The sequence below is a fragment of the Nomascus leucogenys genome, chromosome 22a (assembly GCF_006542625.1).
Source record: "Nomascus leucogenys isolate Asia chromosome 22a, Asia_NLE_v1, whole genome shotgun sequence".
Taxonomy (NCBI): Eukaryota; Metazoa; Chordata; class Mammalia; order Primates; family Hylobatidae; genus Nomascus; species Nomascus leucogenys.
In genome coordinates, this window is record NC_044402.1 from 76,506,131 (window position 1) to 76,533,728 (window position 27,598).

General features: G+C 51.2%; 3 protein-coding genes and 1 long non-coding RNA gene across 6 annotated transcripts; 3 read left to right on the forward strand and 1 right to left on the reverse strand.

Moving 5' to 3' along the window:
* The first annotated feature begins 441 nt into the window (after positions 1-441).
* On the forward strand, positions 442-3,753 carry HOXD10 (homeobox D10). The gene is made up of 2 exons (XM_003253752.4): positions 442-1,425; positions 2,773-3,753. Exons 1-2 carry the CDS (start codon positions 681-683, stop codon positions 3,048-3,050), a joined length of 1,023 nt encoding a protein of 340 aa, XP_003253800.1. The 5' UTR covers positions 442-680; the 3' UTR covers positions 3,051-3,753.
* A 2,441-nt stretch (positions 3,754-6,194) lies between these two features.
* On the forward strand, positions 6,195-8,727 carry HOXD9 (homeobox D9). Its single transcript, XM_030803627.1, has 2 exons — positions 6,195-7,394; positions 7,743-8,727. Exons 1-2 carry the CDS (start codon positions 6,629-6,631, stop codon positions 7,982-7,984), a joined length of 1,008 nt encoding a protein of 335 aa, XP_030659487.1. The 5' UTR covers positions 6,195-6,628; the 3' UTR covers positions 7,985-8,727.
* A 4,770-nt stretch (positions 8,728-13,497) lies between these two features.
* HOXD8 (homeobox D8) lies at positions 13,498-16,487 on the forward strand. 3 transcript variants are annotated; one of them, XM_003253753.4, is made up of 3 exons: positions 13,504-13,567; positions 14,572-14,719; positions 15,098-16,487. In XM_003253753.4, the coding sequence occupies exons 2-3, from the start codon at positions 14,695-14,697 to the stop codon at positions 15,391-15,393; spliced, it is 321 nt and encodes a 106-aa protein (XP_003253801.1). In that variant the 5' UTR covers positions 13,504-13,567; positions 14,572-14,694; the 3' UTR covers positions 15,394-16,487. The 3 variants fall into 3 exon arrangements, with proteins under 3 accessions (XP_030659488.1, XP_030659489.1, XP_003253801.1); XM_030803628.1 differs by having other exon boundaries at positions 13,498-14,719; XM_030803629.1 differs by having other exon boundaries at positions 13,498-14,719; positions 15,101-16,487.
* Positions 16,488-18,630: 2,143 nt separating this feature from the next.
* LOC105740062 lies at positions 18,631-20,887 on the reverse strand. The gene is made up of 3 exons (XR_001116059.2): positions 20,410-20,887; positions 19,109-19,212; positions 18,631-18,740 (listed from the first exon to the last, which is right to left on the reverse strand). It is a non-coding gene; the product is annotated as an uncharacterized LOC105740062 (long non-coding RNA).
* Between the last annotated feature and the right edge of the window lie 6,711 nt (positions 20,888-27,598).

Sequence of the window (27,598 nt, forward strand, 5' to 3'; positions counted from 1 at the left end):
TTGGCCTCCCGGCCCTCGCGGCCCTTTTTGCCTCCGCCCTCCGAGAGATACCTTGGCCGCTTCTTAGCCCCAAGGGATCTTTCCTTTGGACCCCTGGGGTGGGATGTCTCAGGGCCCGCGGAATCCGACTCACCTTCCCGCTGGGCTGCCCGGGACTAAATTAACCAGCCTGCGCCCCCACCCGCTTGTCCTGGACCCGGCCCTCTTAAGCGCGTTCTGCCTGGGTGTGTGTGAGGGGGATGCTTCTGTGCGCTGGCGCCAGGGCACTCTGGCTTCCCTCCCCTTCCGTGCGTGTCCACTTGGAGGCCCCTAGAGCTGAGCCTTTCCTTCCGCCGGTTGGGCCCAGGGGCCGAAGCGGGGCACGCGAGTGGGGCGGGCTGGCCGAGCGAGGCCTGGAGAGGCGGACAGGAGGGCGGCGGAGAGCGCTGGGCCGGTTGTCTCCAGCGCGCACTATCGCAGGCGCGTAGTAGATGTCGCTGTTGTCCGTGCTTACGCGGCCAGCCGGCCAGGCTCTGGAGCACGTGACCTGAGAGGAGGCTGCGGCTCAAGGCCATTTTCAAATCTCATTGGCTTGGTTGTCATGTGGTCGGCAGAGGCATCCACAATTACACGGGGAATGTTTTCCTAGAGATGTCAGCCTACAAAGGACACAATCTCTCTTCTTCATATTCTTCCCCAAAATGTCCTTTCCCAACAGCTCTCCTGCTGCTAATACTTTTTTAGTAGATTCCTTGATCAGTGCCTGCAGGAGTGACAGTTTTTATTCCAGCAGCGCCAGCATGTACATGCCACCACCTAGCGCAGACATGGGGACCTATGGAATGCAAACCTGTGGACTGCTCCCGTCTCTGGCCAAAAGAGAAGTGAACCACCAAAATATGGGTATGAATGTGCATCCTTATATACCTCAAGTAGACAGTTGGACAGATCCGAACAGATCTTGTCGAATAGAGCAACCTGTTACACAGCAAGTCCCCACTTGCTCCTTCACTACCAACATTAAGGAAGAATCCAATTGCTGCATGTATTCTGATAAGCGCAACAAACTCATTTCGGCCGAGGTCCCTTCGTACCAGAGGCTGGTCCCTGAGTCTTGTCCCGTTGAGAACCCTGAGGTTCCCGTCCCTGGATATTTTAGACTGAGTCAGACCTACGCCACCGGGAAAACCCAAGAGTACAATAACAGCCCCGAAGGCAGCTCCACTGTCATGCTCCAGCTCAACCCTCGTGGCGCGGCCAAGCCGCAGCTCTCCGCTGCCCAGCTGCAGATGGAAAAGAAGATGAACGAGCCCGTGAGCGGCCAGGAGCCCACCAAAGTCTCCCAGGTGGAGAGCCCCGAGGCCAAAGGCGGCCTTCCCGAAGAGAGGAGCTGCCTGGCTGAGGTCTCCGTGTCCAGTCCCGAAGTGCAGGAGAAGGAAAGCAAAGGTCGGTATGAGCAGAGTTGCCACCCCAGCGGGGCGCGCAGCCCGGGAACCCGGCAGAGAGGGAGTGCCGGGGTGCCCAGCGCCGAGCTGGCGCCCGACTTGGCAGGTGGTGCTCCGCCTGGCTTTTAGAGGGGTGATCTCAGCCCTGAGATAGTCCCCGCTTCTCCCCTGCTGCCCTGGCCCTCCCCGCCAGTCCTGGCCCCACGCTGATGGCGCCCGGGCAGAGGAAAAGCTTGCCGGTTTTATTTTTCCTGAGCTAGACCTGAACACAACAAAAGAGCGCAAAGGAGACTTGCGGCTCGTAAACACGACCCCAGAGCCTCCTTTCTCCTGCTCAGATTTGCAGTTCCAGTTTTGCCTTGAGCCCAATGATCATGTTAAGGTGACCCAGGGCACCGTGTTCGTGTTCAAGTGTATGCACCCCGCATCCTGCGAGCTTGGGGGTGGTGAGGGGAAAGAGATGGCTGGGCTGATTGGTGCTTGAGTTGGGAAACAGGGCTTACTGCCTTTGCTGGGCTAGGTAACCTTGGCTTTGTTTGGGAAAAGTGCTGCAGGCTTTGCAATCCGTCGGCAAAGAGGGCAAAGGCGGAGGGGGAGAGTGGAACCTGCATTGCCCATCCTGCAAGGCCAGCCTTAGGGCTGGGCTAAGGCAAAGAGCCAGGGATCTGGCTTTTTGAGAAGGAGCCGTGTTCCTCTCCCCCAGTGCTTAGAGGTGGGCCACAGTAGGGGGCTCCCTTTCTGGGGGAATGCTTTTGTGTGGGGGCAAGAAGACATGAAAATTAAGGAAATTCTGGGGAATGCAACAATACCCAGGCAAGGTGGGGAAGGTGTCTTGCTTCCCCATTTATCTTTTGAAAGAGAATGGGCACCTATAAACCTGGCTGTTGCGCTCCCTGACTGCCTAGGAGAGGTGGGGAAGAAGCGGCAGATTTGGGGACCTGAGGCAGCAGTGGGGTTGGTAGGCTTGTCCAGGTTGTGACTTATTCCCCTCCGTCCCTGTTAGGAGCTGAACCCTTAGAATGTTGCTGGGGAGATCTGGAAAGTTTACTATTGTACTAATGTTTTGTACAAGTGAGAAAGTTGAAAGAGAGGGAGAGAAACCAAATGCAGACTGTCCTGCCATCATGTCATTTAAGTAATGTGGCATCAATGTAAGATTCCCTTCCAGGGCCCACTTCATGTGAGTAATGTTTAATACTAGCATTTTCCAAAGCGGCCTGGCTGCCAGCAGGGTCATGGCCAAGGGTGCATTTGAACAGTCTGAAGAAAAAAAGAAAAACAAAAACCAAAAAAAAAACAACAAAAAACCTCTTCATTTTTTTTCTTCTTCTCCCTTTAATTTTGTTAGAGGAAATCAAGTCTGATACACCAACCAGCAATTGGCTCACTGCAAAGAGTGGCAGAAAGAAGAGGTGCCCTTACACTAAGCACCAAACGCTGGAATTAGAAAAAGAGTTCTTGTTCAATATGTACCTCACCCGCGAGCGCCGCCTAGAGATCAGTAAGAGCGTTAACCTCACCGACAGGCAGGTCAAGATTTGGTTTCAAAACCGCCGAATGAAACTCAAGAAGATGAGCCGAGAGAATCGGATCCGAGAACTGACCGCCAACCTCACGTTTTCTTAGGTCCGAGGCCGGTCAGAGGCCAGGATTGGAGAGGGGGCACCGCGTTCCAGGGCCCAGTGCTGGAGGACTGGGAAAGCGGAAACAAAACCTTCACCGCTCTTTGTTTTTTGTTTTGTTGTATTTTGTTTTCCTGCTAGAATGTGACTTTGGGGTCATTATGTTCGTGCTGCAAGTGATCTGTAATCCCTATGAGTATATATATATATATATATATATATATATATATATATATAACTTAGCACGTGTAATTTATTATTTTTTCATCGTAATGCAGGGTAACTATTATTGCGCATTTTCATTTGGGTCTTAACTTATTGGAACTGTAGAGCATCCATCCATCCATCCAGCAATGTGACTTTTTCATGTCTTTCCTAACACAAAAGGTCTATGTGTGTGGTTTGTCCATGAACTCATGGCATTTTGAATACATCCAGTACTTTTAAAATGACATATATATTAAAAAAAAAAAGATTAAGAAAACCCACAAGCTTGGAGGGAGGGGGACTTAAAGAGCACATTACAATGTATCTTTTCACAAATGAATTTAGCAATTGTCCTTGGTGAGATGGGATATTGACGATTTATGCCTTGTAGCCTTTCCCTTGTGGTGCATCTGTGGTTTGGTAGAAGTACAACAGCAACCTGTCCTTTCTGTGCATGTTCTGGTCGCATGTATAATGCAATAAACTCTGGAAACGAGTTCGCTCCCTCTGCTTTCTGAAGTGGAAATATGTTATGGTGGAAATGAAAGCCTATGGTGAGATTATCTTCTGGTTACCCTCCCTGTTTGGGGCATTTGGGCAGGGGAGTGATAGACTAGTAGGGGAAGGGAGATGGGGGACAAAAGCTGGAGGAGGCCTAGGGTGTTGGATTTTGGCAGTGGTTGGGGGAGAGGAATGATAAGCTAGCCTGAGAGTGAAGTTTTCATAATTGGGAGGAAGGGGAGTCTCCTCTTTCCTTTCCCAGTCCCCAGTGATAGTAACATAATTGCACTCTCAATGGATGTGAGCTTTCCTCTGGCCTGTACCTGGTAAGTAAGTCTATACCCCAAGCCACTTTCTCTTCAAAGCCTCCCATTTGTGTGTTTTCTCCTCTTTGGTTTTGGTTGTGTTGTTTTTAATGCTTTCAGTGGCGTCTTGGTGATTTCTGGCTGGCGAGCAGTCATCAGGGGCTAGGTTGAAGCTCGTCTTGCCCACCTGGAAGTTGGCGGCCTCCATTACAGGAGCAAGGACAAGCAGCAGTGTAGCACTGCAGCAGATCCAATTCTGCCCCCTTTCCCTCAGCCCTACCCCCATCCCAAGAGCAAGACAGCCAGACCCCAGAGAAGCCGAGGATGGGTGAGTTTTCCCATCCCACTTTGCCTTGATCTCCTTGTGGATGGGTTTTATGTTCAGTCATTACCTTTTAGTGGCCCACATGAAATTTTTTTAAAGGAAGAAATGAAAAGATTTTCCCCAGTCAGTCTTTCCTCTATTTAATTACAAAATGCAGGTGGGAACTGCTGCATCTGGGATGCAAGAAAATGCAGAAAATGTGACTGAAAATTTTGCAAATGAACATGACTTCCCATGAACTCTAATGTTCCATTCGCCGCCATGGCCCAGGAGACTCCCACCAGCTTCCACCGGCTTCTACAGGATCCCCACTAGAGAGCCCAGACTTATCTAGTCCTGAGGGGAAAAGGGAGAAGAGGCCTTGCAGGGGAAAGCTAACAGAAAATTCGTTACCCCAGGTCCTGCCTGCAGTTTCAAATAGCTTCCAGCAGTTTCACAAAACACATCCTTTCCATTTCTTCCTTTTAAATGTTTCCCTAAGAACGATCCATTTAGGTGCTATAAGTCCTCATCCAGGGAGTCTCTGGGACACTGGCATTCGGAGTTTTAAACTTCCGCCCCCAAACCAGGAACATTCCAAGACAGAACTCTTTTAGGGGGCCATTTCCTGGGGGTGGGGGAGAGGGCTTGGAATCAATGCTAGATTGAAAACGTTGAATAGGTTTGCCCCAGACTTAACACCGGTTGGGCAGCAGGAGGGTAATTTTTATTTAGCCGTTTCTCCGATCATGTGGGGAGCACCATTAGTTGTTGATAGCGGGCCATGTATCCCAGGAAAGCCTGAGCTACAAGGCAAAGGCATCCCCTCTGGAACAAAATCAGAAAGCTATTGGCAAAGGTAATCAATCAGGCCATAAGTATCCATTTACCCGCTTCCTTTTCGGGGCTGGAGGTGGGCCGGGAGCCCTCCAAGGGCGAGCTGGGCAACTTGTAGAGCGAGGAATATGCCCTCCGCCGCCGGCGCCCCGGCCGCTTTTGTCTCGGCTCCCAGCCGGGCTTCCAAGGCTTTGTACCATGGATTTGGGAGTGACAATGGGCATTTCCCTCAGATTCAAGGCTGCTCAACCTCACCTCCGTAGGGGGGAAAAAAATCAGAAGGGAGTGGCCCAAGGACCTAGCCATTCTGCCGAATTTTTAAGACATTTTGGGAGTCTCCTCCGAGGCCTTTAAGTGCGAACCGCGCGAAGCGGCCCTGCCGGGGAAGCTCACTGAGGCAGGGCTGGGGCGGCGGGCAGGAGCAAGCTGCTCTAGGATTTGGGTTCTGCCGTGTGGCGTGTTCTCTTCCAGGGCCTTTCCAGCATCATCGGAGAAGACGAAGCACCCTGGCCGCCACCGTCCGTGCTGCGCCAACTCGCCCGGCCGCCCGCCCTCCCGAGGGCAGGCAGAAGCCCCTCTGTGTCCTCCGCAGCCGCGCCCGGCCGCCTCGGCTCGCCCCTCGGGCCGCGGCGTGTGCCCAGCCTCACGTCGGGGTGTGTGTGGCCGCGCGGGCGTGTGTGACTGTGGCAGGGGGAGGGAGCCCTCCGAGCTGCTCCATCCGTCCGTTTTATTAGGGACACATTAATCTATAATCAAATACACCTCATAAAATTTTTATTGAAAGGCATAATATCATTACAGAGGTCTTCCACCTGTTTTAAACAACACGACAAGCTGTGAGCAAGCGTGTGTGTGGGGAGGGGTGGGGATGTGTGGGGAGGGGTGGGTGTAGGTAGCGAGAGAGGCGAGGGGAGAACAGCTCCCCTCGGGCGCCAGGGGCCGCCCCGAGGGCCCGGCTGCCTCGGGCGACACCGGCCTGGCGCGCCCCCGGCCGCTCCGTGTGCCCTGGACGCGCCGCCCGCGGCTCGAAAGCTGGAGAGTCAGCGACGGGGCCCGACTGCGGGACCGACGACTGCAAGAAGAAGCGAACAAATAGTCCCCAGCGCCTCCTCTGGATGCGGTCGCGTCTGTGGTCCCGGCAGCCGCTGGGCGGGCCAGGTCAGGTCGGGCCGGGCCGAGCCGGGCACATGGACCTGGGCCTGCGGGCTCTAATTGCGGCGTTTATGTTGATGAATTTTTTTTTTTAATCACAGCAGCCCCCAGTTTAGCGGACTGATTTACTCCCGGTATTGGTAAATATGATCACGTGGGCCGCGCGACCAATGGTGGAGGCTGCAGCCTGCGAACTAGTCGGCGGCTCGGGCGCCGGCGGGGAGCGGCTCGGCGGCCGACAGTGTAACCTTGGGTGGGAGCGCGGGACGCCTCAAAATGTCTTCCAGTGGCACCCTCAGCAACTACTACGTGGACTCGCTTATAGGCCATGAGGGCGACGAGGTGTTCGCGGCGCGCTTCGGGCCGCCGGGGCCAGGCGCGCAGGGCCGGCCTGCAGGTGTGGCTGATAGCCCGGCCGCCACGGCCGCCGAGTTCGCCTCGTGTAGTTTTGCCCCCAAATCGGCCGTGTTCTCTGCCTCGTGGTCCGCGGTGCCCGCCCAGCCCCCGGCAGCGGCGGCGATGAGCGGCCTCTACCACCCGTACGTTCCCCCGCCGCCCCTGGCCGCCTCTGCCTCCGAGCCCAGCCGCTACGTGCGCTCCTGGATGGAGCCGCTGCCCGGCTTCCCGGGCGGTGCGGGCGGTGGTGGTGGAGGCGGCGGTCCGGGCCCCGGTCCCAGCGGCCCAGCCAACGGGCGCCACTACGGGATTAAGCCTGAAACCCGAGCGGCCCCGGCCCCCGCCACGGCCGCCTCCACCACCTCCTCCTCCACTTCCTTATCCTCCTCCTCCAAACGGACTGAGTGCTCCGCGGCCCGGGAGTCCCAGGGGAGCAGCGGCCCCGAGTTCTCGTGCAACTCGTTCCTGCGGGACAAGGCGGCAGCGGCGACGGGGGGAACCGGGCCTGGGGCAGGGATCGGGGCCGCGACTGGGACGGGCGGCTCGTCGGAGCCCTCAGCTTGCAGCGACCACCCGAGCCCGGGCTGTCCGCTGAAGGAGGAGGAGAAGCAGCATTCGCAGCCGCAGCAGCAGCAACTTGACCCAAGTAAGTGCAAAAGAAATTGCCCCCTGATTTATTGCTGAAACCTGTAAGGCTCGAATGTGCAAAACTGATAGTTTTACTAACCTATAAAAACGTCTAGACGCCTACCCAAGCCTAGGCGAGCAACATGCATCCATAAAAAGAGCTTCCCATAACCACCTACCCTGGGCGCTCGGTTTGTACGGTAAACAGAGCGCGGGCATTAAGGCTTTTTATGATAATTTCCCCCAAGTTGTGAAAAGCGAACATCCTTGGTGAAATTAATTTAACGACCTCTCTTCCCCACCCTGTCGTCTCTCCCTGCCTCCCCTCCGCCCCTCTCTCCCCGTCTCCAAACCTCCCTCTTTGTAGACAACCCCGCAGCGAACTGGATCCACGCTCGCTCCACCCGGAAAAAGCGCTGTCCCTACACCAAATACCAGACACTTGAGCTGGAGAAAGAATTCCTCTTCAACATGTACCTCACCCGGGACCGGCGCTACGAGGTGGCCAGGATTCTCAACCTAACAGAGAGACAGGTCAAAATCTGGTTTCAGAACCGTAGGATGAAAATGAAAAAGATGAGCAAGGAGAAATGCCCCAAAGGAGACTGACCCGGCGCGGTGCTGGCGGGAGCGCTCAAGGGCAGCGGTTTTTGTTGTTGTTGCTGTTTTCCTTTGTGGGTGCTTGGTGCTTGATTTCCAGAAACTCTCCAGCGACTTGGACTTTTTTTTTTTTTTTCTTTTTAGATAGAAGTGACTGTGTGGTTGGTCTCTGTGAGGTATTTGGGGGACTCTGTATTTGCTCGTTTATGTGTTGGAAAAACCAAGTGGCTTTGGGGTTTCGCCCTATCCCACTCCCTCCCTTTCCTGCTCCATTGGTTCCTTAAGAAATGCTATATTTTGTGAGTGCACGCTGGCTTGGGGAGCCCTCTCTTGTGTAAATGTCCCCCATGTTTCTGAAAAGTGCTGTAGTTTAGTCCTCTCACCCCCAGCACTGCCCAAACAGGGGCCAAGTGCGCCCCAATTCCAAGAATGAAGGCAGAGCGACAACAGTGCGGACACCCCGGCTGCTAGCCCACGCTGAAGCCCGGCCGGGTTGCCCACCAGTTGCAAAAGCCCCCTTTCCTCAGGGAGCACGCGGGACCTCGGCGGAGATCTCCAGTGAGGCCTAGAGAGAGGAGCCCAGGGCCTCGGGCGGGTTGGGGTTTGTCCTCAGTGCATTGGACGCTGCTCTCTCCCCCGAAAGCTGGGCTCGTGTGGGCGGCCGCGGGTGGTGGCCCTCCCGGTTCCTGCCCGAGGACCAGTTGTAAATGTTACTGCTTCCTACTAATAAATGCTGACCTGATCAAATGGAACCCAGACGCTGACCCTAAACGTTGTGTGCCTGCTTTCTCTGCCTCTCTGCAAAATATCACACTCAGGATATTTCTCCTCTACCCCTGGGAGGGAGACATTGTTAAAAATTCAGGGCCCTTCCACCTGACAGATCTCTCTGATGTGTCTCTGCCTTCTCTGCTTCACATCCCTTTGTGTAGGCAGATGCAACAGCACAGATCCTGTGGGGGGACATTGGTGCCTCCCCAAGCCTGGTTCAAGGTCCTCCACGAACTCTGTGCTTGGGCCCAGTGTTAGCCTTGCAGCAGCGCCCAGAGGACCCAGCAGGCCCCAGAAGCCAGGCACTTTCAGGCTGGGGCTTGGGTACACAGCACCCTAACCTTCCCTGGACTCCTGGAGCCCCAGATGCCAAACCCCTCTCCAAACAAGGGAAAGGCCAACTCTGCACTCTGGAGCAACTGTCCCAGCTCGGCGGGGCTGGCTGGCTCCGGGAGGTCCCAGCTGGTCAGGCTGTGAGCTTCTGCCCCTCCCCACCAAAGCCCCAAAGTGACCTTAGCGATCAAAATGGTCAAGGCTCTCCTCTCCAGCCACCTCCATTTCACCGTCCCCTTCCCCCCACCCAGCTTCTGTGTATGTTTAGCCCCCAGCTTGGCCCTCTGAGGGCTGCATTCAGGGGCTAAAATGAAGGTCATTGTAAGTGAGGGTTTGGGTGAGCACAGCCTTTGCAGGCCAAAGAGGCGGCACTGCCAGGTGGCCAGAGCTGGGTGGAAGGTGGGGGCGGTGGCAGAGATCGTGGGGGATCCCAAAGAAAGAGGGGACTCGAAGAAAAAGCAGAGGGGGACTGGGAGGGAAAGCCAAGGAAGGCCCAGATCCGGCAGAAGGTGCTGCGTACGCCTGCCACTGTGGCCAGCTCGGTACCTAGGGCTCTTTGAAAACAGGAAGAGCCAAGGTGTCATAAAGCCATCTAGCCGGCCAGACGTCTGGAGGTAATGAGTTTACGACAGGCCCGGCGCTTTGCTTTGAAACCATCTCATTTTGATGTTTGTGTTTGTGGGAGGAAAGTAAAAATGCAGACAAAACTGGGTCTTAAAATCTAGACAATAAAATATAAACAAGACTGCGTTGGACCAAGAAGGCAGGGGCATAGGAGCCCCCGGGTGAGGTGTGAGCACCTAGGAAGTAAACATGAAAGAGGTAGGAAGGAAGAGATGAATTAATTTCTGATTTTTGAAATGAACTGGGTATTGGAAGTAGCCTAAGGCGATGGCATTTTATAATATTTTGACTATGACCACGGTTTAGCTGGTTCTTCAGAAACAAACAAAGAAAAAATTGGCCTGTTATCTGGGGATTGGATGGTTAGTGATCTTAGGTCATTTACCCAGGTGAGAGTCTCCCAGAAGTATGGTTAGCGGGAAAAGATGAAGTTAGATGCCTATTCACAAGAATTTCTGGCCCTCCACTCCAAACTTTGAAGCAAAATATTTTTGGAATTTATGTCTATTCACTTATAAAAAATACAATTGTTACACCTAAACTGGAGGAAAGCAGTTTTGAAGATGAGTAAAAAGATTAACCTAACAGGAAACACTTAAGCCAATTGAATAGTCATGGCTTTTAAAAAAATTCTAGTGGAATGCTTAGTTCAATGACTGTTGATATATATTTTTAAAATCCCATTTATTGTCCATAGAAATTCAAACGAACAGAAGCGCAAAGGGACTTTCCAGACAGCCACTCAGAAATCCAGCAAAAAGCTTTTGATTTGGCTTCGATTTCCCCCAAAATCGCCCACCTAAGTGGGCCCAAAGCATTAAAGTTACAGTGTTAAAATAGCAAATATTCATGATTTAATCCCAAAAGCAACAGCTGTAAGAGAAAAACAAAAACATAACAATACTTGATTTCTGTAATTTCTTGGTTGCCAGAGTGTCTGGTTCCTCTGGAAAAGAAAAAGCCTCTTGGCAGTTGATATTTAGAAAGTTGTAGGTTTTGTTAAATCTAGCCTGTCCTATAATTATTTTAAAAGGCACAGCTGGACGGTTACAGCATGGGGACTTTTGGTGTCTGGCAAAAGAAGGGCTGGAAGCTTTTGGAAAAGACACTACTGGAAGCTGTTGGGAGCACTGATTAGAATATCCTAGGCATGCAGGAGCTCCTGCTTGCTGCTCTTGACTTGTTGACAGTCACAGGAATGAAGCATTATTAGTGTCAGCAGTCCAAGCCCCAAACTAAAGAACGAGATTAGAATTGGTTTGAAATGAACAAAAATTAAATTCAGTGGACTGGAGGTGGCATTTGGCCACTAGAGAGCGCTGTTGCTCCACTTTCTGATCTCGTAAAGCTGGAATTGCGGCGGAGAAAGGTTTTGATTAAAAATATTTACAATCTTATTTTTAATCCCAAATTAGGATAATTTTAGCCAAAAATAAACAAGGTGTACTATTAATTTCTGTGTTTGCTGGGCATAAAATTTTGGTTCGATCAGGGCTTCAGAAAATTTGGACTGTGGCACAGCTGAAACTATAAAACATTATGATAAATTAATGTATTATATCAAAACAGAAAACTGTAAAAAGCATAGATCTTTGCTTACTAAGTTAATCGCGCTCTTTTTATACTCATATTATAAACGGAATGCTTAAATAAATGTTAAAAACTGTTTTGTCCCAAGAGGAAATGTTGTGTTGTAACGTTTTCTAAATTTGGCCTGAATGTCTATAAATGAATTTTCTAGTGTTCATTTTTCTTTTATTCCCCCGAGGAATCACACAGTTCTACAAGATGACTGGTATTGTTGAGATCCGGGCTCTTTCATTTTTTCCCCCATTCCATTCCAAAATCCACACATTTATCCACGGTTCAAACACGCACACACACACACACACACCAAACTGAAAAAAAAGGGGCACAATTACAAAGGTAGCTCCAAGGCTTTATTGACAATAATAATCTTTTAATTGGGCATTTGCAAGATTGAAGGACAAATCCTTAACTGTCAGAATCAATTCGTTCGCCTTCGGATTTAAAGAAAGTCATTATACTTGGCAATAACCAGCAGAAAAAAGCCTCACAAAAACAAACAACAACAACAACAACAAAAAACTTGCTCTCCACCACCTCAAGTCTGCACTCCTTACTAATTTAAAAATTAAATAAAGCATGCCTTTATCATCTCCAGATTCATTAACGATTCCTTTACCTTTCAGTCATTCCCAGTAGAAATAATTGAGTCAGACATTATCACCTTGCTATGTCTGTCCATCTCGATCTCATTTTCTCCATTTGTAAAAATGATATTTCAGTCCACCCAGACACAAGTCAGGATCGCGCTCGCAGGCTGGGCCAACCCACAAGGAACTAGGGGTAGCTGAAATCGCTCGCCAGCCTGCGGCATCTCTGAGGCCGTCTGGGGTTTTCGGAAATTTGCATTTGGTGTGGAAAGCCGGCGTGGTGCGTTTAGCTTGAGCAGGGGCGCCTTGAAGGTCTGTTTCCAAAGTTGTGGGCCTGGCGCCCTCACGACATTGTACCTATCCCGAAGGAAACGGGGCTCAGTCACCCAAAGAGCCCACGAAAAAGGCCGAGCAGGAGAGGGGAAAACACGCACACAACAGAGAACCATTGCATTTATTGGACATTGAAACGAGAGCAGAGAGGGAAAGGAAGTGTGTGGGGAGGCGGTTGGTAGGGTGAAGCCAGACAGCTTTGGAGAGAGCTGCTAAAATCAGGAATATTTTGTCGACTCACAATCGACTGGGCCACATGACTAGGGCAACTTTTCTTCATCTCTGCTCACAAACTAGGCTGAGCCTTCTCTTTCTCTGCTTTGGGAAAAATTCGTAACTTTGAGGCCTGCGCGCTCTCTCGGCAGTCATTTCACAGGCCTGGCGGGGGAACTAGGATCGTCAGCAGAAGATGGGCCGCCTGCAGCTGCCTGGAACCGGCGCGATCTGAACGCCGGCCGGGAGGCTCCTGGGGGGAACTCGCGGTCGTCTGCCCCCCGCGCTCCTCCGGGAACCGCAGCCGGCCCTGGTTCGCTGCGCGCCGGGGCCGAGACCCGGGAGCCGCGTCCTGCCCGAGGAAATGTCACCCTCCCCAGCGCGAGCCCTTTTTCCCGCCTCAGAACGTTTCTGTCCGCTCTTCTATTTACTCTCAGCAAGCCTAATGCCCCCTCCTGCATTCTTCAGCCTCCCCCTGCGCCCAGTGCTGACGTCTATCAAGGGTGAAATGATGGAAACTATATTCATGGGCATGATTTCCATTAAATATCAATGAACCTGAGAGCCTCGGCCAGGCTTGCGGTGCGTCAGGGGTAAATGTACGTCTCATTTCCACAGGGCCCACTCGGCTGGAAAAGAAGGGCTTTGATTTGCTTTGATAACGCCAAGATCTGGGGCCACACTCGCGGCTTTTAATTAAACCACTTCGATATGCCCCAACTCAAATGCACGGTCCGGTCCGTCAACACCTCTTGTCCACGTTCCCTGGGCTGCACCCGCGTGTCCAGAGCTGCAAAAGCCACGGGCAGCCTCTGCTGGGCTGCCCCAGGGGCTCGGGGAGGGAGTCATTTGCTCCGCAGCCTCCTGGGAGTGGCCTCCTTGTCTCCCCCAAGTCTAAGGCTCCGCCGCGGCCCCTCCCTGCCGTCTGCGGTCAGCGTTCCCGCGGCCCCCGGGCACACGGAGCCCTTGGCAGTGCGTCTTTATGGGCCCCCTTTAAGGCCGGCGGAGGCATCTCGGGCAGGGCGCGGCGCTCCGTCCGTGGGACGTAGCGGCTGAACTCCGTGCGGATCCCTCCGCGGGGCTCCTCGCCCCCGTCACGCCGCCTCTCCGTGCAGTGCTGTGGTGCGAAAATGCCTCGCCGGTGCGCACCTGAGCTGCAGCCTCGGCGGCGGGGGCGAGAGCGGCGGGAGGGGGGCGCGGGGGGGGACGCGGTAAGAGGTGGCGGCGGGCAGAGGGTGTTTTTTTTCTTTTCCCTCCAGAGCTGGGGTTTGTAAACCGAGGCCAGAGTGTCCCCGTGGGCCGAGAGCACTTTTTTCTTGTCCGGGTGCGCTCCGGCACTCTTGGTGCCTAAGAGGAAACAGTGAAGGCAGCGGGGCAGGTCGCCCGGGGCGTCGGCGATTATACTGCGGCCGAGCCGGAGCGCGCCGGGAAAGGCCGGGAGGGCGGCGGCGAGCGGGGGCTGGGCGAGGCCCCGCGACCCGCGAGGGAGGCGGCGCGAAGCCGAGGCGGCGGGCGCAAGAGCCGGGCATGAGCTCCCAGTAGCTGAGCGCCCGTGGCTGTCCGGCCTCAGAAGCGACGCGCGAGCGCGGGCGGGCGGCAGCAGCGACGTAGCCCGGCGGCGAGGGCAGCCGCCCCAGAGGCCCCCGCGGCAGTGCGGCCGAGTCGAGGCTTGCTCCCTGGCTGCTAAGCGCCGCCCGCCCGCCCCGGGCCGCCGCCACTGACGCCCCAATGAGTTCGTACTTCGTGAACCCGCTGTACTCCAAGTACAAGGCGGCGGCGGCGGCGGCGGGCGAGGCCATCAATCCCACTTACTACGACTGTCACTTCGCGCCCGAGGTCGGCGGCCGTCACGCCGCCGCCGCAGCAGCCCTGCAGCTCTATGGCAACAGCGCCGCCGGCTTCCCGCACGCGCCCCCGCAGGCGCACGCGCACCCGCTCCCGCACCCGTCCCCGCCGCCCTCCGGGCCGGCGTGCGGCGATGGGGGCGGCCGGGGCCAGGACTACTTCCACCCCGGCGGGGGCAGCCCGGCCGCTGCCTACCAGGCCGCCCCCCCGCCTCCTCCGCCTCCGCCGCCGCCTCCCCCCTGCGGCGGGATTGCCTGTCACGGGGAGCCCGCGAAGTTTTACGGATACGATAACTTACAGAGACAGCCGATTTTTACGACCCAGCAAGAGGCCGAGCTGGTACAATATCCTGACTGTAAATCGTCCAGTGGTAATATTGGCGAGGACCCAGACCACTTAAATCAGAGCTCGTCTCCTTCTCAAATGTTTCCCTGGATGAGACCACAAGGTTGGGATGCATTTTTTTTTTTTTTTTTTTAAGAAGGGAGAGGGGGAGAAATCTGCTTTCATCTCACGTTCTGGCTTTAAAACTCCCCTTCCCTCTCCCCCTCCTTTTCCTTCTTGTGTAGCCACAGTGGCTCTTATTCATAAAGTAATACAGACTGTTTTTTAAAAAGTAGGAACCATGTAAAGATGATGGGGACAATAATTGTGAAGACCTTCTCTCTGCCCCTCTTGCCTGAACACCCTATATATATCGGAGCTAAAGAGCGCTGTGTATATTTCACCCCGTAGACCCCCGTTCCACAAACCTCCAGCAACATGCAGAGGTACCATAACATTTTCAAAACGCTTATTCCCTCCCCCCTTTTTTTGTTTTAATCAGCAGCTCCTGGTAGACGAAGAGGAAGACAAACCTACAGTCGCTTCCAAACTCTAGAGTTGGAAAAGGAATTTCTTTTTAACCCCTATCTGACCAGGAAAAGAAGAATCGAGGTTTCCCACGCCCTAGCCCTCACCGAGAGACAGGTAAAAATCTGGTTCCAGAACAGGAGAATGAAATGGAAAAAGGAAAACAACAAGGACAAATTTCCCGTTTCCCGGCAGGAGGTGAAGGACGGGGAAACGAAAAAGGAAGCCCAAGAGCTGGAGGAAGACAGAGCCAAAGGCCCGACAAATTAACTTCTACCTTTAAAATTTTACCACAGACTATTAAAACTAATAATCACCATATGCTGTGGACACCACCTATTTTCTTTTTTGGAAAGGACCTTACCTGTGTTTCAAGCTACCTTCATGTCACTGCTCTTAAGGTTTCTGCGCTTTGAGTGGGATTTGGGTGTTGAAAAAAGTCTCTAGTATCACATAGAAGCAGTCCTTGAGCTGTCCTATGGAAGGGTAATTTGATACTGACCTTGTAGCTGTATTTTTATAATGGTTTTTAATGTCTGAGCTGGTGATTTGCCTGAACAACGTAAACTTCCTAATGATTAGTACTTAATAATTGCATATAAAATGCTTTATTAATCAAACAAGTGCACTTGAACATTTTAATCTTTGTGGTGAGTAAATTAAAAGGAGTCTTAATTTTTTTAAAAAAATTATGTCTGCAGAATATATTATTTGATTACAATGTATTATTTATGGATTTTTTATTCTTTCTTTTATAATGAATAATTCGGGTGCGTTTTGTTTACTCCTAAAAGGTTTCTTTGCGTATTTTCTAAATGTAATTATCTCGGGGAAAAGGCTGGGCTAAATATTCGAAAAGCACGTATTAGCCGAATAGTGTAACGTGTAGTCCAGCTCTGCAGCTTCCTTAAACTTAAGGAAAAGATTGGGCCAGTGACAAGAGTTTAAAGACAATGTCCAAGTTGACAATTATTTTTCTATAGTCCATACAAATTAAATAATCTGGCAACTCTGGCAAATCGCCTTGTAAAATGCGTCTCATTTTTTAACTTGCTTTCGTTTTGAACCGCCCTTGTAATCGCCTGAAATCGCTAGTTCTTTATGCGATGGCTGCCGCTGTGTTCCGTTATTTTCAGTAGGTGCCATATTTATTTGTATTGCCTTCGTTCTGTTCGCCGCTGGTTTTAAACCAGCTTGCTGTGCGCATCTCAGACGTCGGTTGGTACGTCCTCCGCTGTTCTTCAGGAAAGCGATCGCTTCACCTATTTGAGACAAGCCCTGAGAGCAAACGCAGAAAAACCTGAGGTGTAAACAACTCCAGAATGTCGCTAGCTCCTTAATAAATAAATGAATCTCTTTTTGGAGCTAGTGTCTTTGAGCGCCGCAAATACCCCTTTTCCATGAATCACTAACAATCGCCCGGGCTCGCACAAGAAAAGGACTCGCTCAAGGCTTCTGTTTAATAAGAAAGGGGTGGGGTTACACACATTCCGCGCTGTTTAAAAAAAAATAAATAAATAAAAGCCGCAGGGGCCCCTTCTTTTTCCAGAGAGGACTGGCTAGTCTATCTTGCTCTAAATAATCTTGCTAAGATGCTCTGAGAGCTTTGATCCTCTTAAAGGACTCAAGTTGTAGGCCCAGTGGGGGACAGCGCAGAATCCATGTTACACCACAGCTTATTGCACTGAGCCGGCGTTGATGGTGGGGTTTGGCATCTGTTATTAACAAGATATCCATTTTCCATTGGAGGCTGCTTCTGCAGCTGCCATTTTACAGGGGAAAGTGGGGGGAAGAGGAGCGGGAGAAAAGAGAAATTCAAGTAAAGTAACATTCCCGAAAAAGGGAAAGCATCTTTATTAGGTAGTCATCGAAGAGCTCTCTGCTTTCTCTAACCATGTTTATTTTCAAAGGGGTACGTTTTTATTTCCAGAGTTGCTTTTATTACATAGATAAGAAAATGGAATCCTATAGTTTTGCGCCAGGGTCACCTCATCGGGTTTTATCAGGCTGTTTGCCTGTGGCTTCATGGACCACAGAAATGTTGCCACTGGCCAGGTCAGAAGGAAAGCACCACCTGGCTTTCCATGCTGGGAAGAAGTGATGGCTGTGACATTCTCTGACCTGAGCCAGGAAAGATAATTTTAAATCACAGGTGGCCCAGGACTTAAACATTTGCACTCCAAGAGACAGCTGCAAATGTCTATGCTGGATTTGAGAATGTTTTGCTCTGTGCACTGCTTAAGACTCTGCTGTCGGCTGGTACAGAGTAAGGATGCCAAGGGCCAAGAGGCTGGGGAACAGCCTCCAGTGTAAACCATCCAAAGACCAGTGCTGGCTGAAATCCAGCTGCCCTGGATTTAAGGGACTCAGGATTCCTTTATATGTTAGCAAAACTGGCTGTCTCCTGCTCAAGGATGCTCACCAGATACTTTTAGAACCCTGAAATAATGTTGGCAAGACTGTCAAGTGGGAGCCCTGTGTATGGGTGGATATGGAAATCAAGGAAGGAAGAGGAGATAAAATTGTCATTTCTTCGGCATTCTGTGCTGGTCTCAAAGTGTAACTTCTGGCCCCACTGGCCGCCTAAGCCATGGTAAATTCATACCTCATGTACAAAGACTGTTGCAATAGCTGGTATATATTAGATTATGAATTTGTATGTATACATAGCTTACACACACGCCCAGAGTGTTGATTATTCATGTAGGTAAATGTTTCCTTTTGTAGCTGGGAAAGAGCATAGATTTGTGTTCAAATAAAGACCTGGGGGAATTGCAAATCACACGCACTCGCCACCTTCTTTCTTACACTGACTAGACATCCCCACCCCCCATCATGGTGTTTCATGCAGACAGACTGGCAGTGACTTGCGCACAAGAGGCCCTTCTAATTGGCTCAAATTTGTCGACATCCAAGCGTTGAGGCAACAAGCGAACATTTTTTTGCTGCAGAAATTTGCATAAACCTTCAGAGAATGCTTTGCCATCCCAGGCAGCGCTTTTCAGCCCTGGACTGCAGCAGTCTGCTTAGTGAGGTCTGTAAACCGTTTAGAGAAAAATAATACTCTCCAATGTTAACACTGAATGAAAGAACCAAGCCTTCTGAGTGATTTAGTCTCTCCATTTGCAGTGACCAGAAACACACAAAAGAGAATGTGGGTCTCAGTGGTTTTCAGAGAAGTCAGTTCAAGGATGCCATTTTGTGAGGTTCCACAAAGCCCAGTATATTGCTTACCTCTGCACAAGGGGAGAAAATGCAAATATGGCTGCTTTTCAGTGCAAAGTCTTTTTGCGGCCCTCATTCCGCAAGTTGAAAGGGAGGGTCATAAAGCTCTGCTTTTATTTGGGTAAGACGGGGAGAGGATAATGAGGCAAATTGACTATTGAGATTATTTCTCAGAAAATTTTGGAATTAAACAAGTTCTTTGCTCAATTCCACATGTATATAGGAGTATACCCGACTTCAGTCTTCTGGGCTTGTGAGGGCCCAAAAACTTGCCCCATCTGCTTGTGTAATTTAAAATATTGTTTTATTCTGTAATACAGAAGGAAGTGCTATTTCACATCCAAGCTTGTTGTGTCCTCTGCTTGCCCCGTGTTTGCTGAATCCTTGGGCATCTAGGGGTGGACATGGGAGGAAAGAGAACATTTTAATGGGCCCTGGCTGCTGCTTCGGTTCCCTCCAGCAAAGTTAGGGCCTATTGGCTTTTTTCTAGAAAGAATATGACTTTTGCTGACAGATGGCAGCAAAAGTCCTTTAATCAAAAACATCCAAGGTCATCAGAACTTTTTCAAGGAATAATAAATGGCCTGCTCCAGAGGGTGCTGTGCTGCTTCCTGCTTCAGTCCACATCCACTTAGGCACTTACTGGGTGTGCAGATGTTAATAGCAGAGAACTTATACACAGATATGCAATGCAAATATTTGAAACATAGTATTGGAAGTTTAAAGACACTGTCTTTAAAAGGATGGGGAGTGGTGGTACCTCTTTCAGGAAGGTTCTGAAGGCTGCATGGCTATGCCCATGAAGGGAATGCTGGAGGCCAGCCAAGGACATTTACTTTCAGGGGGAGTTCACCAGAGCAGTTCCTGTGAAAAATATAAAGGGAATGTGACACCGGCCTTTGAGGAAAAGGAATTATTCTTTTTTCTAGGCTGATCTGAGGAAGTCACTCTTTTCCTGAACAAATATCTTTTCAGTACTGCGTTGAACAAATTTTTCAATTGGGAAATATTTGGGGGCAAGGGGAGAGGGGAGAACTAGAATTAAACTCCATAAAAATGAGAATTGCTCTTAGAGGGGGATGTAGAGCAAGGAGTTTCAGAAGGGATCCAGAAACCATAACCCGTGTCTGTCCAGAAAGATGTTTCTGTGGAGAAAGACCAGGTGGTAGACTTTCAAACGGGTATTTCGGAGAGGTTGACAAGTACCTAAAACCATTTCCAGCCTTTAAGCTGGTTGGTGATTATCCTACTGCAGAACCTCCCGGGAATGGGAGGGACCCCAATTTATGTTGGAGCGGTGTGTGGGGGGCACATTTTCTTGGCCTGCAGAGCCCGTGTTTTCTTCCCAAGATAACCGGGGCTGGCTTGCAAGATGAGAGGGAGGAGGGGAAACCGAAAGTGGTTGGCTGCCTTTGGGGACAGGCCTTTTCCTGCAGGGAGGGGAGGAGAAGCCAAGTGACTGGCACAGGGTGAGAGATGGGGGGAGGCAGCTGTGGGGATCGCTTCCCCAGGGCGTGAGCAGTACGTTGAGTTCATTTTCCCTCCTTCACAATGGCCAACTGCGCAGACGTTTTGAGCCAAACCAAAGAAAAGACACACACACACACACACACACACACACACACACGCACACACAAATAAATCCTAGAAAAAGAAACAGAGGAGGCGAGGAGGGAGGGAAGAACCACGAAGGGAAGAAAAAAGGGAAAGGTGAAGAGGGACAGAGAAAGAAAGAGAAGGGAGGAAGGAGAGAGGGAATGGAGAGAGAGGAGGAGGAGAAGGAAGAGAGGAGGCGGGGGAGAGAGAAAGCAGGAGAGGAAAAAAACATGGCGCTTGCGAGCTGTATGTGCAAAATCCGCAAGGAATTGCAGTAAATTCCTTTTTGTTTGAAGAAAATTTACAACTTGGTAATAGACCTTTTTATGACCTATTTGCGGTCGTCATTGGCTGCGGCTGGTCATGTGCAGGCGCCGCTCGCCTTCACGGCCTTTTTCCTGATTTCCCAGGCGAATTTCCCCCCGCATTCTGCTTTCCCAGAGCCTCACCCCCTTTTTTTCTAACCTTTGTCTCTGCAGAGGTGGGCTCCAGTCGCTGGCTGTGGGATTGCGGAGTCCGCCGCGGCCTCGGCTCCCGCCCTGCGCCCGGCCTGGCCCCACCGCCGCTCACTCGGTCCGCACCGCCGCCACCTCCGGAGCTGGTGGGGAGCCCGGCGAGGGAGGGCCTGGAAGGGGCCCTGGGCGCCGAGCCCCCCGCCGGCGCCGACACCGCCTGCCAGGAGCAGCCGGCCTGCTCGAGGTGACTGCGGCCGCGCGGTTCTGGCGCGGCTTCTTCACCAACATGAGCGGGTCTCTGCGTCCGAGAGTGAGCGCAGCCGGGCAGCGCCTAGTGGATTACAGCAGACGCCCGGACCGACCGCCGCCTGCAGCTCGGCAGCCTTCGGGTAAGAATCGCCCCCTCCCCGCGCCCCAGCATGCAACCAAGAAGCCTGGGGCGCCGACCCCCTTGGGCAGCTTAGTCCGGCGGCTCCCCTACATTTCCCGGGGAACTGGGGGTCGCTGTCTAAGCCCCTTCCCCCAATCATTTCGTTCCTAGGGCGTCCCCCTGGGGCCTGGGGTGGGGTCCGGCTGGGTTCAGAAGTCTAAGGGGGCAGTATTATTTCAGAAATTCTGAGATATGGGTAGCCACAGACAGGATCCCACTGCCTAGATGGAGAGCCCCTCAATCCTACCCTGGGAAAATGTATAGACGGGTTACTACTGAACATGTCCACTTTGCTGGGGGTCACTAAAGGCATTTTATATAGAGCTGTGGTTTTTGTGGTTTACCTGTGGCCGTGGCCAGAGGTTCCTGGGAGGCTAACAGGTGTTTTTTGAGGGTTGGGGCTTGGGTAGGGGTGGGGTGAATTCTCTGTTTCTAGGATGTGCTTGGTGTTTGAATCTAGGCTTTAGTGACTGATGCTGGTTAATTTCTAGGGTTGGTGGTTTATCGGGCCTTGTGTTGTATGAGATGGAATTTTAAATATTTTTAAATGTTTCTCTAGTTCTTAGAGAAATTTTTAAACAACTCAAGATAGGCTCTTCCCACATATGATAATCCGTCAGGTGAATTTGGATTCTTTTATATCACAAAATAAATGCATGTTTTGGGAGGTAATGGTATCAGAATATATGGTGCAGGTCTTGGTAAAAACCCAATAGATCTTTCAGAAATACAAGACATCTCTGTGTTGAAACATCGTGTGTTTCTTATTTGCCAGAGTAGGAAAAGAGTAGATCTTTTTGCTCTCTAAATGTATTGATGGGTTGTGTTTTTTTTCCGCCTGCTAATAAATATTACATTGCAACATTCTTCCCTCAACTTCAAAACTGCTGAACTGAAACAATATGCATAAAAGAAAATCCTTTGCAGAAGAAAAAAAGCTATTTTCTCCCACTGATTTTGAATGGCACTTGAGGATGCAGTTCGCAAATCCTATTGCCTATTCCCTCATGAACATTGTGAAATGAGACCTTTGGACAATCTGCCGCATTGCGCATGAGAGTGGCCTGCGCAAGGCAAGGGTATGGTTCCCAAAGCACCCAGTGGTAAATCCTAACTTATTATTCCCTTAAAATTCCAATGTAACAACGTTGGCCATAAAAGCGTTTCTGAACAAAACATGTCATCTTTGTGGAAAGGTGTTTTTCGTAATTAATGATGGAATCACGCTCATTTCAAAATGGAGGTCCATGATTTGTGGCCAGCTGATGCCTGCAGATTCTCCTGGATCACTAACTCTGATCACTTACAAATAAGAAATTTGAGTGATTCTTTTTTTATTTGGAGTGTTTGTATTTTGTAATTATTTCTCTACTAAAGTACAATGACCTTTGAGGTCATTCTTTAATCGGGGTAAAAAACATTCCCCATTGTAAAGCAGGCACCTGGACAGTGCCTTCTAGGCCCTGCCGGGTAGATCCGGAGCAGGAAGAGTCCCTAGGTCGGATGGTACCCGGGTGGGGGTGGGGGTGTGGCCCTGATGGCCAAGCTCTATGTTCAGAGCTTCAGTGCTTTTCCCTGGTTCTGTAGCCCAGGGCGCTTGGGTGACTAAAAACCTGGTTGGGTGCAGGTCCGATTACGCAGCAGAGGTTGCTGTCATGGGCAGATTTGGAAGACTTGAGGGATTCTTTGTAAGCCTCGTGGTAGCATTAATTCTTACTGGAACGAAATGGTTGATTGCATCTAAGGGAAATAATCCGCAAATCACAGGAACTCTCGGGCCATTAGTCCACAAGAAGACTAGTTCGTGCTGTTGCCACTACCGGAAATAACCCCGTTGTTTCTGTTAACCTAACCAAAAAATGGAACGAAATTTTAAAACGCTGGGACCCTAAGAGCTGAGAAGCCCGAAAGTAAAACTCCCAGTGTCCTTGGCCCAAACCTCTGTTCTCTCATAGATCAGGGAGCCGATAGCATGTCCGGGCCTTGGTGACGACGGGTCAGGCCATGAACTGGGCTTGAGATCTCTGGCGAGGACCAGGAGAAAGAGCGAAGCTCGAAATTATTAATGTGGCCAAGCACGAGAGCTGAAAACAAAGCGTATTTTCCCGTCAGATGTTTCTACAAATAAATACATTTCTCCAGAGTTGTGTTTTCTGAATCAGAGAGGCAAGGGAAATCGAACAAAGACAGTATTTCACCCTGGGCTGGCAGGCAGCTGTTAGAGGTATTTACGGCCTTGCCGCAGTGCGGCGGCCAGGCAGCCGGGTAGGGTATACGGGGGCACCGGAAGCTGGGGAGAAGCCATCAAGAACTCAGAATTTCAACTTAAATTCAATTTAGGGTCACGTTTTCGGAAATGGCGTAAACAGATGCCCTCTTTCTAGGGACTGGTTCTTTAGACTTGATAGTTTTGCAGAATGAGGGAGAAGTTGTGCTCTCTGGATGTAGGATGGTTTTCCCCACCTTGAAGAAGGACTCAAGGGAAGCGGTGCCCTAGATGTGACATTTCTGATCCACATAACAACCTTCAGAGTGTTCATTGGCAACGAGGAGATGCTGCTTGTTCGGCGGAATAGGGTTTGCAAATCAGAAAGGACAGTTGAAGCTTTTAATACAGGTTTTCCTGAAAAAGAAAAGTATGTTTCCTGCTTCTTGAGATGAGGTTCCCAAGCTCCTCTGCATCCAGGCGTAGAAGCGGTGAGCGGTACCTCATCCGCACTGCGCGGTGCAAGCCGGCTGCACAGCTCAGAGCCCCGCAGCGCCCGCCACACACGCGCGCAAGGCGTCCAGCGCATGTGCAGTGAAATGGCCCAGCCCGGGAATTCGATCGGCACAGCACGGGTTGGGTGGGGGGAGGGAGGGGGCGAGTGGACTCGAGCAGGAAGATACACCCGATCTTTCCATTCTTCCTCCGTCAAGGCTCGCTACTCATCTTGCCTTTATCTCAGCCTTCCCTGTATAGCTGAACAGTTCTACCCTTTGGATACACTTCCAATCATTATGACTTATCACCTCCCCCCAATTTAAATCTACGCTAGACATAGGCTGCAAATACGAGACAGGGGCCAAAGGAAACACTCTTCTTTCCAGTTGACATGTGTATATATATATATATATATATATATATATATATATATATGTGTGTGTGTGTGTGTGTGTGTGTGTGTGTGTGTGTGTGTGTGGCATATATTTGCCCCTCGAGGAAGGCTGTAGATTTTTTTTTTCAGCCTGGTGCTACTACTTTGGGAAAAGGCCTTTCCTCCTGGCGCCTGTTCAAACCGCCAAACTTCAGGCCAATCCTTCAGCCTGACCATGCCCGGATCTTGTTATGCCAGCACAGCACATTCGAGGGCTCTGGGGGGCAGCAGCTCGGCGAAGAGCAATCAAATAAATAAACGGACGTATAAGGGATTTTCCCGCCTGGGTTCGCTTAATTAATGGGGGACAAGCGCCTCTGAGCCACGAGCTTGTTGTTTGTCCTGGGGTGGGGGGAGAGGTGGCCTCAGGTCCCTCTTGCTCCTTCCAGCCGCCCCAGGGGACACTGTTGAACCAGCCTCTGGTGCGGAGAAACCTCCGCCCGCCGGAGGAAGTCCCAGCCTCAGGTTTCCGGGGCTGGTGGTCTCCCTGCTCTGCTGTCTGGCGCCTCGTCCAGGAGGAGGCGCTGTAGGACAAGCGTCTCGCCGGCTGGTCCGGGCCGGGGAGGGCGGGAGCGGAGGGATCCCTATCGCTCCTCCCTTCACGCGCACTCTACCTCCGCGCGCAAAGTGTGTGGGGCTTTGAACAAGGGTCGACGGTGCTGCGCCCCATCCCCCCAGGGGTTCCCTTCCCCAGACTGGCAGTGGAAGCAGCTCCGAGGCCTGGGAGCCTAGAGCCGTTCCGGGTTGGCGGGCCACCTCGCTTTCTCCGCCCTCCCGGAGGGGGCGCGATTTCCTCGTGCTGCGCTTCTAGGAGCAGCAACTTGAATCCTGTGTGGGGCAAGCTGGGCCTAATCCGCGGATCCCAACCAGTCCCTCCCGCTGGGCCGTGGGTCTTGTCATTTACCTTGCCCAGGATTCCTGGTACCCAGAATGGACAGCCTTGAAAAGCACATCCTTTAGTGCCTCCTCCAACAGGCTGATGGGCCTTGCCCTTGCTCTCGTAGAACAGGGCCTGGGTCCTGGGACTCCCTGGAGACTCAGAGCTTGGGTAAATCCCATTTGCTCTGCGGCTCGAGAGAACTAGCCAGATGCGCATGTCTACCCCACACCACCCAACCACTCTTCTACTACCACTTCGCTCATTTCTGGCCTTTTGTGGGCTCCACTGGGCACTCCGCGCACCAGGTTCAAGAGCCAGCGACATCTTACTTAAATAATGCTCTGACCCAATCCCACTGATGCTCCGTTATCTCTTGGCAATGCAGTCTTTTGTCCCCCTCTCCCCACCGCCTTCTCTAGGGTAATGATTCTCAGTGAAGACCTGCATCAGATCTCCCGTTTATAATGCAGGTTTCTGGGTCCTATCCCAGACCTACTGAATCAGAATATTCAGATATGGTACACAGAGACCTGCATTTTGTAAACACTCCTCAGCCCAGGGCACTTGGGCTGCATACTTATGTTTGAGAACCACTGGTCAATTATCTCTCCTGCTCCTTTTATGATCCTTTGTTCTCCAAAGATCAAGTTCCCTCTACCCCTACAACTAGGCATTCCCCAGAGCTCCTAGGGTTCCATCCAGGGTTGTGGTTTTTAAGGTCACCACCCTATAGGCTGAGTACTTTCATTTTAGGGAAGAGGCCGTGGATCCCTTACTTTTGGCTTAGAGATTTCAAAGACAGTGGGTTGTGGGTTCAGACTGCCGTGGTACCACTTACCTGTTGCGTGACTTTAGGCGAGTACTGCAACTCTCTAGACCTGTTAATTTCTTTGAAAAGGAGGGATAAGAGTACCTTCAAGGGTTGCTATGAGAATTTTTACTTACTTGCAATTCTATATGTCAGGCACTATTCTAACTGCTTTATGTACTTTAACTCACTGGTTAAGTACTTAAACCAGTGTTTTGCCACATACCAAGTATTCAATACATACATGTTTCTTATTATCCTCCTTTTGCTGAGTAATCAGGCCTAGGCTTTTAGAGCAATAGACCCCTGGTTCACTCACCAAATTTTTGAATTCTACGGAGGACAAGACAGGTTTGAACACACAGGAAGTAGCAGACTCAGGAGAACATAGTTCTGTGACCTAACCTATTGCTGTTGTGGGCCATATAGTCCTGGCTTTCAGTGTCTGGCACCTAAATGTATCAGGGTTACACCAGGCAGAAAGTGGCCCTAACTCCTCAGTGAGCAGGTATCAGGTAGGGGAGGCCTCACATTCACACAGGCACATCTTCGACTCCTACAGATGGCTTCAGGTCTTTCCCGAGAGCAGGCCCATTTATCCAGCTCCTGCAATCACCTTCTCCATCGCCACCCTGTCCTGTCATTCACACCTTGTTCTCCTATAGCCCCAGGGCAAGGACCCTCCTTAGTCTCTTAAAATCTAGGGCAGGGTAGGAAAGCAAAAGACCAACAACAGCCAAGGAAGCTGAGGAGCCCCACCTCCACTCCCCCCAACACTTCTCACCCCTTTAACTGCTTGTGCCCCAGGATCTGGGCTCCAGGGCAGCAGCTGAGCCTCTGCCCCCAACATGTTTGGGGGTTGTAGCCAGAAAGGGTATTTTTGTAACTCTTCATAAAAGATGTACAGAATTTCAAAGAATTGGAAGGGTCAATGGAGAATTGAGGGATAAGTCCTCATCCTTAGTTCTGGGTCCATGACTTCTGTCTACAGACTTTTTTCATGAAAGCCTTAGTAGCTCTTGGCCAAGCTGCTTTGCTTGGCTTAACCAGGAAGTCCTCCTGGGTCAGATTTTCCCTCAAAACATACAGTTTCTTCTGCTACCAACCTTGTCAGGCAGTGTTCTGCCTACAGCCTAGGGCAGCACCTCCTGTTCCAACAAATCTTGGTTCTCCTAGTACTTAGATGGCCACCTTAGCCTCTTCTGCCCTTCTTGGGACCACTGGAGCCTTATTTCTAGCCTCCACTCTGCTCTCAGACATCTTGCCCCAAGCCCCCTCCCCTTTTGTTTTGGTCTCTTCTCTCACTATTGGCCTTTTTGTCTGAGGTCACCTCTGCCTCCCTGGGTCCTCAAGCCAGAGCTCCAATGAGTGACTCCACTGGGGCGGGGGGAAGTGGGCAGGGAGAGAAATGTTTCTGTTTTGGTGGTAGAGGATAGTGCCAGGAATATAGAGTTACGTTTCTCTCATGCTGGGGACTCCCTGTTCAGTCCTTCTCTGGCTATACCCCCAGACTACGTCCTTAAGTACCAGCCCTGGGCAGTCTTCTTTCTCCACCTGCCCCTGGCCAGGGGGTGTATTCAAAGCCCCACCTATCTCTTCTGGTTGTACAAACATTTAGTTTAAGAGGAAAGCTCCACCCCGCTTCAGGCAAAAGGCCTCTTAAGAGTCAAAATGAGAATATTCTTTCCTAGAGCCACTAGCAGGGGCCCTTAGGGTGGGCAGAGGGCTGATTTTCATTACTTTTGGAGTAGAGCTGCTCCCTCCTGGGACCCCTTCACTCTCTCCTCCTTCCTGCGAGCTACTTTGGCTCCCAGGGTTTGGAGGAGCCCTACAAGGTGCCCTATCTCATGGGAGTTTGCTAGGCTCTTTTTAGCCACATGGGGAAGGACAGTACCCACAGTCCCACTTTACCTATAAATTAATTCCTTCTAGATTTTTAAGAAG

Coding starts and splice junctions, on each gene's coding strand:
- HOXD10 (XM_003253752.4), top strand. CDS start 681: ATGTCCTTTCCCAACAGCTCTCCTGCTGCTAATACTTTTTTAGTAGAT. Junction 1,426..2,772: donor GCAGGAGAAGGAAAGCAAAG/GTCGGTATGAGC, acceptor TAATTTTGTTAG/AGGAAATCAAGTCTGATACA.
- HOXD9 (XM_030803627.1), top strand. CDS start 6,629: ATGTCTTCCAGTGGCACCCTCAGCAACTACTACGTGGACTCGCTTATA. Junction 7,395..7,742: donor GCAGCAGCAACTTGACCCAA/GTAAGTGCAAAA, acceptor CCCTCTTTGTAG/ACAACCCCGCAGCGAACTGG.
- HOXD8 (XM_030803628.1), top strand. CDS start 14,155: ATGAGTTCGTACTTCGTGAACCCGCTGTACTCCAAGTACAAGGCGGCG. Junction 14,720..15,097: donor TCCCTGGATGAGACCACAAG/GTTGGGATGCAT, acceptor TGTTTTAATCAG/CAGCTCCTGGTAGACGAAGA.